This window comes from Emys orbicularis, chromosome 1 (assembly GCF_028017835.1).
Source record: "Emys orbicularis isolate rEmyOrb1 chromosome 1, rEmyOrb1.hap1, whole genome shotgun sequence".
Taxonomy (NCBI): domain Eukaryota; kingdom Metazoa; phylum Chordata; order Testudines; family Emydidae; genus Emys; species Emys orbicularis.
In genome coordinates this window covers 8990946-9001857 of record NC_088683.1, presented here as the reverse complement: position 1 = coordinate 9001857, position 10912 = coordinate 8990946, and the positions used below count along the sequence as shown (strand labels likewise).

General features: G+C 52.3%; 1 protein-coding gene across 1 annotated transcript; it reads left to right on the top strand.

The window, feature by feature from the left end:
* The first annotated feature begins 516 nt into the window (after positions 1-516).
* LOC135879531 (uncharacterized) lies at positions 517-10304 on the top strand. The gene is made up of 4 exons (XM_065405550.1): positions 517-938; positions 4829-4851; positions 9723-9740; positions 9847-10304. Exons 1-4 carry the CDS (start codon positions 517-519, stop codon positions 10302-10304), a joined length of 921 nt encoding a protein of 306 aa, XP_065261622.1.
* The last annotated feature ends 608 nt before the right edge of the window (positions 10305-10912 follow it).

Genomic DNA, 10912 nt, shown 5'->3' with positions numbered 1-10912 from the left:
TCATGGTATGAAATCTTCCGATGGCACCTGGCCAAATAGAGGGGCCATCTCTAAATTCTCTTTTCCTATGATGAGGCAGAGTCCTGGGGCACTATGCAGCTAGAGAGAGAACCAGATGGCCGGACAGAGACGGATCATTGAAAATATTTAGTCCCTCTCTGATATTCTCCCTGCTAATATCAATATGCCCCTTCTGCGGATACCTCCGCCCCTTCTATTAACCCCTTGTCCCCTGCAGACAGGGCTGCCAAGGCGCCTGCTTACAGGGTTGTTTGCAAAGAGGATACGGGGCTTGATCCTCCCACTGACTTCACCCAGGCGTGGAAGCCTGCTCCAGGCTCTCAGGTGATGCAGAGGGTGTGGATGTTCTGATTAACAGTGAATGATGCACGTCAGGAGGCCATTCCCTGCCTGTGCCCACGCGCTAGCTGTACATGCTGAGGCAAGGAGAACCGAGCGTGCATTGCTCCAGCGAGCAGGGAAGCTGTGTGACACGGACGCTTTGAAGGCATCAGCATGGCCGACCAGCTGACGGAGGGGCAGATCGCGGAGTTCAAAGAAGCCTTCTCACTCTTTGACAAGGACGGGGATGGGTCCATCACCACCAGCGAGCTGGGGACCGTCATGCGGTCGCTGGGGCAGAACCCCACCGAGGCCGAGCTGCAAGACATGATCGGCGAGTTGGACGCCGATGGCAGCGGCACGGTGGACTTCCCCGAATTCCTGTCCATGATGGCAAGGAAGATGAGGGACACGGACAGCGAGGAGGAGATCCGGGAAGCCTTCCGGGTGTTCGACAGGGACAAGAACGGCTACATCAGCGCGGCGGAGCTCCGGCACGTCATGACCAACCTCGGCGAGAAGCTGACGGACGAGGAGGTGGACGAGATGATCAAGGAGGCCGACAGCAACAGCGATGGGCAAGTCAACTACGAGGAGTTTGTACGGATGATGACAGAGAAATGAAGAACTGACTTTCCTGGTACCGCGTTCACTCATTCATTTGCTTCCTTTCACTGTAACCTACCGGTCAATGGTCCCTCCCCTCTTGCCCAAGGCCTATGCATGTCTCTGCTGCTCTGTTGGTTTCTTCCCCTGTATTCTATTACTTTATTCTAAAGGCTGGTTGTGGCTTACCCTGCTTGTTAGCTAAGCCCTGTGGCTCATCTGAAATTTAGCGTCTCTGGTTACACATCTGGTTTATGCCTCTTGCAATAATTAGGTTTCCTTTAGACCAGGCGGCATCTGGCATTGGAGCCTACGTGTCCCAAGGACAGTCAGCAAATGGAGCCCGATCCTTCCAGCCCTTGACATCAGTGACTATCCCTAGGAGCAGGGATTCTTCAACAGGGCTGTGGTTTTGCAGGATCCCGTCCTTGGCAATTTGCACAGTCTTTCAAGCCAGATCCAGACCCTGCTTCTGCCACTGGGTCCATGCAAGCAAAGCCTCACGCTGAGGCCGGACCCTGCTGAAGTCACTGGGGCTCCATACGGGCACGAGGGTTCACTTGCATGGATATGGATGCAGGACTGGGGCTGTCTGCTCATTATTAGTTTTTAAAAAAGGACCAAGCCACAAATCTGTGTCTTGATCTGGAACTTCCTCCCCCCGGAGTTCTGGGACACCTGTTGTGAGGGTTGGGTTCACATCCACAGGCACTTGCCTAAGGGGAGTTTCATTGTGATCTTAGCTGGTGTCTGTCTGTCTGAGTTTGTCTTTGTGCAGCACAGAAGTGGGTTCTGCTGGGCTGGGTAGAAGAGTAAAACGCAGAGGCCAGATTCCATTCGAATTTGGACGCTAGACACCAGCGAACATGAGCAAAGACGAGCTTTTGGACTCCCCTAAGAGTTGCTGATCCCCGAGCCAGCTGCCTGAATTGCAAAATGAGGACTGACTGCATGAGCTTCTATGGCACTTTTCTCCAAGGAAATTGTGGCCAGCACAGGAATACACCTGAAAGAAATCTTTGTATTGCTGGCACTGCCTCTGTCTTATGCCTGATGGTGCAAACCCTAAGGGAGGGGGAGATGATAGGCGAATAAGTTAGATGCTCATTTTCTCTCGGGGGTTATTTGCTTTTTAGGAAATGGGAAATTTGGCAGTTAAGGATGCACACAGTAGATAGCTACATTGGCACTGTGAGTACAATTTGGGCACCGCTGCAGTTCCCTACAGATGTCGGTTGTGGCACTGCACTGTGGTCCATTCAAACGGTTATCACAACAATGGGAAGTGTAAAGCGGCAATACTGCAAGACGGGTGTCTTGTTCAGGTACAGGGTTGGCCATTCAACCTGGGGCCCCAAGGAGAGAACGTCACCGTGGGATTCCCTGGGCTTTGGATCTCATGATCTAGGGTGACATTCCATGTGCAGAACACCACAAAAAGGCTTCTAAGTCAGGTCCCACTTGAACTCACAGGCCCTGATCCTGCAAACAATTACGCACAGGCTTTACTCACAATAGGACTTTGCTAGTCAATGGGACTAGTCGTGTGGTTAAAGTTAAGCTGGCGTGTAAATGTTTGCAGAGCGGGGTCGATAAGGCAAAATGGGATGTAAGTGGCACATAGGTCTCCGTGGAGGCCTGGAAATTCATCCCCTGGGAACACCAGGAATGCCGCTGTAATCCTAATTACCTGCCCAGCTGATAGAATCCACTGTGTTCACCTTTTTTCTGTATACCGCCGGGCTTGTCCCAGAAAAATATTTCCTTCTGTTGTGTCTGTGCTGCTTCCATTTTCTGTAGCCGATCGTTTTCAAAAGGATCCGCTTCTGGTGCAAGCTCCCCCTCCACTAGTCCAAGTGGTAGCTTTGTTTTCAAATAAAAGAATGATTATTTGCTTCCAGAGAACTTTCAGTGCTTCCTTTTCTCCACTCCCATCTAGAACCCAGAAAAAGCGTTGATCGCATGGTACTAAGGATGGGCTCAAGCTGCAAACTTCAAGGCTGGAGCTTGGTTACCAGGCTGCTTGGGGTAGGCCCTTTGGCCTGAGGGAATGTGCATAGGGCTGGGAGCCAGGAGCCAGAGTCTCCTGAGCCTTGTTTATTTCTACCAGTTCAATGTGGCTGTAAAATGCTACCGAAGCAGGATTTGCTGATGCAAATGACTACACATGGGGCAAGGCAACAGTGATTCAGATCCCAGGAGTTCTTACGCTCACCTCCTCCACACTCTCTAGCTAGATAGCAATGCATCTGCTAAACAATACCCCATGGGCTGATTCCCCCCACCGCAAACACTGAGGGGGTTCAAAACCCGTATCTGTGGTTGGCAAATGGCCCCTCTCTTCATAATGAACCAAACCAAATGCCCAAAAGCCAAAGATCCGCTAACTTCAGGGCGTCTGAAATCCAGATGCAGCTCTGGAGTTGGCATCGAGGTTCCATCCCCACCTTAGAACCGGGGGTTTGGATTGGGGGCAGCCCTATATAAAACAGAAGGAGGAAGACTAGGGAATGGAAGGTTTGATGAGTTCTTCAAAATAGGCTGGTGCACAGTTCCAGTTAACAGGGTGGAGTTCAGGGCACAGAATCATAGAAATGTGAGGTGGGATGGGACCTTGAGAGGTCATCTAGTGCAGCCCCGTGTGCTGAGGCAGGACCAAGTAAACCTAGACCATCCCTGACAGGTATTTGTCCAAGCAGGCTGTCCTTGAACACCTCCAGTGATGGGGATTCCACAACCTCCTTTGGACGCCTGTTCCAGAACTTAACTATCCTTGCAGCTTCAAAGTTTTTCCTACTATCTAACCTAGTTCTTCCTTGCTGCAGATTAAGTCCATTTTGTCTTGGCCTACCTTGGGCGGACACAGAGAACAATTGATCACAGTCCCCGTTATAAGAGCCCTTCACATATTTGTTATCGAGTCCTCACCTCAGACGACTTTTCTCAGGACTAAACATGCTCCGTTTTTTTAGCCTTTCCTCACAGGTCAGGTTTGCTAAACCGTTTATCATTTTTGTCGCTGTCCTCTGGACTCTCTCGTTTGTCCACATCTTTCCTAAAGTGTGACACCCAGAACCAGGAGCAGCAGAGCCTTCCCAAAAGTGGGTGGGCCAGGGGCCCTGCCCCCTCCGTGGCTCTGCCCCGACCCTCCTTTCCCCCCCCCCAAGCCCCCCCCCCCCCCCAGCCAAGCCAGAAGCTGGAGCAGGGCTGGGGAGCCTGGACCCTTCCACCTGCCCGAGGTGGGGGACCCAAGAGCAGCCCCTGGCCCTGGCCCATGTCCCCCGCCCTCCAGGCCCCCCGCCCAGGACAGGTGGAGGGTCCGCGGCTCACGCAGCTCTTACCCTGACCCGGCTCCAGCCGGGGGGCAGGGCCTTGGAGCCGCAGCTGGGCTATGGGCTCCAGCTGCTGACCTGGCCGGGGGGCAGGGCCTCAGGGAGAAGAGGAGGGGCAGAGGGCAGGGCCCATGGTGAAAAGTGGATGGGCCAGGCCCGTCCACTTTCAAAAAATGGGAGGGCTATGGCTCCCTGGTCCCTCTGTTCTGGCGCCACTGCCCAGAACTGGACACAGCACTGCAGCTGGGCCTCACTAGCGCTGAGTAAAGTGTGACAATTACCTCCAGTGTCTTACATACGATACTCCTGTTAATACACCCCAAAACGATGCTAGCCTTTATCCAAACCGTGTCACATTGTTGACTCATATTCAGTTAGTGAGCCACTATAACCCCCAGATCCTTTTCAGCAGCAGTCCTGCCTTGTCAGTGATTCCCTGCCTTATGTTTGCGCATATGTTTTCCTTCCTAAATGTGGTACTTTGCACTTGCCGGACCAGTTCTGCAATTTGTCACGGTCGTTTTCAATTCTAATCCTGTCCTGCAAAGGGCTTGCAACCCCTCCCAGCTCGGTGTTAGCCACACAGTTTAGAAGCGTACTCTCCGCTCTAGTAAACAAGTCCTTAATGAAAATGTTGCATAGCACCGGACCCAAGACAGACCCTTGCAGGTATGTCCTCTGAGTGTGACAGCAAACCATTTATAATCAGTCATTGAGTATGGTCTTTCAACTGGTTATGCACCCACCTTATAGCAATTTCATCTAGACCACATTTCCCTTGTTTGCTTATGCGAATTCATGTGGGATTGGGTCAAAATTCTGACTAAAATCAAGATAAGAACATAAAAATGGCCATACTGGGTCAGACCAAAGGTCCATCTAGCCCAGGATCAGTGGCCAATGCCAGGTGCTTCAGAGGGAATGAACAGAACAGGTAATCATCAAGTGGTCCATCCCCTGTCGCCCATTCCCAGCTTCTGGCAAACAGAGGCTAGGGACACCATCCCTGCCCATCCTGGCTAATGGCCATTGATGGACCTATCCTCCATGAACCTATCCTGTTCTTTTTTGCACCCTGTTAAAGTCTTGGCCTTCACAACATCCTTTGGCAAGGAGTTCCACAGGTTGACAGTGTGGACAATCTGTCTACTGCTCCCCCCCCCCACCCATCCCCGAGGCCTGAAAGCTGAAACAATCCCATGGAGAGAGCAGGCAAAGGTGAGGGAACAGACTGATGGTGAAGACCCATTCGTGTCATTTCTCTGATGGATACCAGGAGCACTGGTTAGGAGGAAGAGAGCAGATTGCAGCTAATCTGGTTTTGTGGTTAGGACACTGGCGGGAGATGCAAATTCAAGTGCTGGCTGCTGTACACAGGGGCTCTGGAGCAATTTTGACTGGAAGTCATTGAACATAACTGTAAAGCATGCAGTTGCTATTAGTACTTCAAGCCAGGGGGCACCACACCAAACACAGCCTTTACAAGGGCTTGTCCAGGATCTCTCACAGCCCAAGTGAGAATCACGGCCCTCCACCAAACAAGCCACTTTCTAGCTGTACAAGCTGGAGGGGTCCTGCTGCACCCACAGTACCCCTCGTTCCAGTGCTGCATGTCTGACACACTTCCTGTGAGGTCTTGCACCGGCCATTGAGGGGCAGCTTTTCAAATTCTCATGGTTGCGCTTGGAGCCTGTTTTTCCAAAGAGCTCAGCTCCCAACATGCTGGCTGAACTCTTTTGAAAACCTGGTCCTCACTCGCTCTATGCCTCAGTTTCCCCATCAGAAAGAGAAGGCTAATTATAGCAGACAGCCTCACCTGCAGGGTTAGGGCAACTTCATTCTTGTTTCCAAAGCACGCTGACACCTTCAGCGGAAAGAAACTATTGTTCTAATTATTGTTAGCACTCCCCATAGGCTAACAAGGGAAAATGACACTAGTCAGTAGCGGATCTGGGAGAGGAATAAGATCGTGAGAACAATTCCTTCTCAAGACGTTCCAAGAAGCTCATCTTCTCCTGTCCTCCCTGCTTGTAGAAGACAAAATAAAATCAATACTGATCATTACAATTAATACGGCCCCCAGGCGCCCTACAGAACTAACTGGAAACAGACAACCATGCACAAAGGCATCACACTTTTAACAGCCCCGGGAGGGAGCCGGTGACTTCAAACAACATGAAACTGGCAAACAACAAAAGCAAAATGCATCAGCATGCCTGGCTGTGCGACGCATCCAGGGATTCGCCTCCCCCTCCCCCCCCCATGTACCCTATGCAGCTGGATGGGGGAGACAGAGGCAGAGTGGAATGGCGCCAGATGTCCATGTGGGTCCAGGTGCTGAGGCAGAACTGAGTAGCGCGGGGTGGCTGGGAAGGAATGCAGTGGGAGGCACGCTTTACAGCTCCTCCAGGGTGAAATTCTGCCCGTGCATAGGGCCGGCGCAGAGTCTATGCATCGTGGGACGTAAGAACTGAGCTAGCCCTGTGGTGGGCCACTGGGCCAGTTCACCTTAAAGTCTAAGGGGGGATATGATAGAGGTCTATAAAATCATGAGTGGTGTGGAGAAAGTGACTAAGGAAAAGTTATTTACTTGTTCCCATAATATAAGAACTAGGGGCCACCAAATGAAATTAATGGGCAGCAGGTTTCAAACAAATAAAAGGAAGTTCTTCTTCACACAGCGCACAGTCAACCTGTGGAACGCCTTGCCTGAGGAGGTTGTGAAGGCTAGGACTATAACAGGGTTTAAAAGAGAACTAGATAAATTCATGGAGGTTAAGTCCATTAATGGCTATTAGCCAGGATGGGTAAGGAATGGTGTCCCTAGCCTCTGTTTGTCAGAGGGTGGAGATGGATGGCAGGAGAGAGATTACTTATGTCTGTCCAGCTCCTTTTAAAGTCCTTGAAATGATTCCCATCGAGTTCACTGGGAGCTGGAGCAGCAGTGTGGTCCCCTGGCTCGGGAAGGCAGCAGACCATAGAATATAAACTAAGGGGTCTTCTATATGGACAGTTAGCACATGGCACACTGGAGTGTAAATCCACAGCGCACCAGCCTGCCGCGCACTAACTGACCGCCTGACCGGGAGTAGTCCCAAAAGTCTAAATGTCCGTGGCACGTCACGGTCAGTGCTACCAAGGGTCGTTCAAGGATCTCATGAAATCAGCCTCAGACCCAGGAAGATCTTGGTGGAAAATATATTACAAATGTAATTAACATCCTGATGAGAGAATGCTGGGAAACGCAACAGACCAAGGGGGGGCATCCAAAACGTCTTCCACAGAGGACTCGAATGGAGACTCTCCACTGCACAGGGCCTTTGCCGGCCAGCGGCACGGGGGCGAGGTGCACCCTGTGGGAATGTCAGTGTAGAGACCCCCAATCTGTTCTTCAGTGCTGGCCAAGAGGACACGTTGGCTTTGGTGCTGTCTGGTCTGTTGTGCAGAAAGGCCTGAGTGGCACAGCTCAGACGGGGAGCTGGCACACGGGTTAGGAGAAAAGGGAGCGCAGTTTTCTCAAAAGACCCAGAGCCAGCTGCTATTCACCGTATCCTGGGCTTGTACAACCCCTAGTGCAGTAGGGCTGCCGTGTGCTACCACAACACGAATAGGAAATAATAATAATAATCACTAGAGGGTCGCACACTTTGTTGCTTCTGCTGGCCGAGCCCAAGAGCTGTAAAGCTTATGCTCTAATAAATTTGTTAGTCTCTGAGGTGCCACAAGTACTCCTGTTCTTTTTGTTTGTCTCTCTGCGTTCCCCACCCCCCGGGTGTCCCCTCCCATCCCCCTCTATTTCAGGGACTCCCTGCAGCCCCTCCACCCCCGTTCCTCAGACCCCCCCATTCTGCCTCTGTGGGCTCTCATTCCCCCCTTTCTGGCTATGCTCCCCATGCCTTCCTTTCATGCCTCCACATTTCCCCCTGCCACCCTATAGCAGGGCCCACTCTTATCTCCCCTCTGCAGGAGTTCTGTATGACACACACACACCCCCAGCAATTCCCTGCCATGCTAGGGGCTCTGTAAGCCCCCTAGGCCCCCGTTACTCTCCCAATCCCCCTTCCCTCCTATGCCAGGGTCCCTTACTCTGCCCTTTTCCCATGCCAGGCGTTCTGTGTGCACTCCTCTTATTTTCTTTCTTTCTCCTTTCTTTTCTTTCAGGATGCCAACATCTGAATCTCCAGTGGTCCTATGGCAGAGCTGAGATGGGGTGTTGCTGGGTTGGAAGGTGTTAACGGCCGCCATTAACTAGTTCTTTGATCTAGACAATGACAGAGGTGACTGAAGCTGCTGGCTCTGCTAACCAGATACCGGGGGCTCCATGTGTCCCCCATTTCTCCCTTCCTGTTTTCCCCTGACGTTCACCCAAATCCAAAAGGTTCCTCCCCCGGATGGCTAGGACACTCCCTGAAATTTTGCAATCGATTGGAGGCGGTGTTCAAGGTATTGTGTCCCACGGTCCAGACAGACAGTGAAATACATAGGGTGAGAGTCAGGGGAACTGACCTGAATAGCTAGGGAGGAATAAACTCCACACTGGGAGCGATCCGGGAATAGCTCTGTCGAGTTACATTCACACCTTGCCTTATTCTGGAATAACTTCGCCCTGGAGACAAGCCCTTAGGCCTCACAAGCTTGGTCAACAATAACACACAGGCCTCTCTTAGCGTAGCTCTGTTCCCTCACAGCGATCTGCCCTAACGACCTAACTGCCCCCTCGCCCACCAGCTGCTTGATGGAGCAGACAGCGGTGCCTGGCTGCCTCGTGAAGCCGGTGCTTGCACAAGGCAATCGGCCTTGCAATGACATGTCCCCCACGGTGCTCTGAGTGCTCCAGCCCCAGTGGGAATAACCCTCCGCTCCCTCTCAAAGCAAAGAGCTGGTGTAACCCACACACCTGCTGGGTGTGGTGCTGTGGCACCGAGACCACTTTGAGATGAATGAGTCTGCTACAGTCTTAGCTAGGGGCCACGTGGCTTTTAGCTCATGCATTTAGCTTCAGAGGTCCCAGGTTCAATCCCGCCCACTGACGACCAGGGTCTGTCGGTGTTAGGCTTGCAAGGGTGGGTGCGGTGTCAATGAAAGCCGAGCTGACCAGACTGGAATACAGCCAGGGGGAAATCTGGATCCAGTTCAGGCCCCGTCCTGCCTTCCAACAGCCATTGAGTGTGCAAGGCATGCAGGGGGCAGAGCTTTACTGTTTGCAATGGAAGCGATGGCTAAGGAGAAAGGCCTGAGCCATTTTTTGACCGTTGGCGTTGTGGGCACTCGTGTTTGCCTTTCTCTCCTGCGCGCACACATCCTGTTCCAGCTTTCTCGGCTCCTGCCTGGACAGGATCCGGCACTTAGATAATGAAGAGGGTGTGGATGGTCTCATTTCTCTCCATGACTCAATGTGCACCAATGAAAAGTGTGAACCGTGTATTGCTCTCCGTCTCCAAGCCGTTGTTTCATCCCTGGGCAAGGGAGTCACAGGAGACTTCCCCACGGCTTGGCTATCTACAAACTGCAAGGAGAACTGAGTGCAGGTTGTTTTGGCGAGCACGGAGGCACGGACGCTTTGAAGGCACCAGCATGGCCGGCCAGCTGACAGAGGAGCAGATCGCGGAGTTCAAAGAAGCCTTCTCGCTCTTTGACAAGGACGGGGACGGGATCATCACCACCGGTGAGCTGGGGAACATCATGCGGTCACTGGGGCAGAACCCCACCGAGGCCGAGCTGCAAGACATGATCGGCGAGTTGGACCCCGACGGCAGCGGCACAATTGACTTCCCCGAATTCCTGTCCATGATGGCGAGGAAGATGAGGGACACGGACAGCGAGGAGGAGATCCGGGAAGCCTTCCGGGTGTTTGACGAGGACGGGAACGGCTACATCACCGTGGCGGAGCTCCGGCACGTCATGACCAACCTCGGTGAGAAGCTGACGGACGAGGAGGTGGACGAGATGATCAAGGAGGCCGACGCAGATAGCGACGGGCGATTCAACTACGAGGAGTTTGTGAGGATGATGGCCTCAATGTGAAGATATTTCCTACTGAACATGTTCAATTTCTGGTGCAGGAATCATAGCTTGGCTTCTAGCTCGCCCGCAGAAGCCAAAGGACTGTGGACGTACAGACACTTGAACTCCAGCATACATATTTCCTCCGTGTGTGGGAGGCAGTCTAAATCCAAGGGAGGCACGGTCACTTCGCAGTTCAAGTGGGGGGGACCCTGGTCTTCTAGTCCTAACTCTGCCACTATTTTACTGGGTAGCCTTTGAGTTTCTTCACCTCTCCACGGTGTTTTGTTTTCGCCACTTGTACAAAGAGGAGAATACTGTGTACCCACCTCTGTTAGGTGGCTGTGAGAACCTGAAATGGAAGAAGTTATATAAGTGCTATGATTATAGGCCTTTTCCTCCCTTTGTCTTACGATCCCTGCCCTTGTTTGCAAATATTGCTTGTGTTTTATGCTGGCTCCTGTCTCTAAAGTTATCTTGGGGGGGTCACACGGGGAATAGCTGGGGTCCGGTTCAGGCCCAGCCACACTCAACGGTGGATTTCAACTCCATCAAAGACAGTTGTCTGAGGGGACTCAACAGGGGCCCAGATACCATGGCGACGAGTGCAGCAGAGTAATCCGAACGGC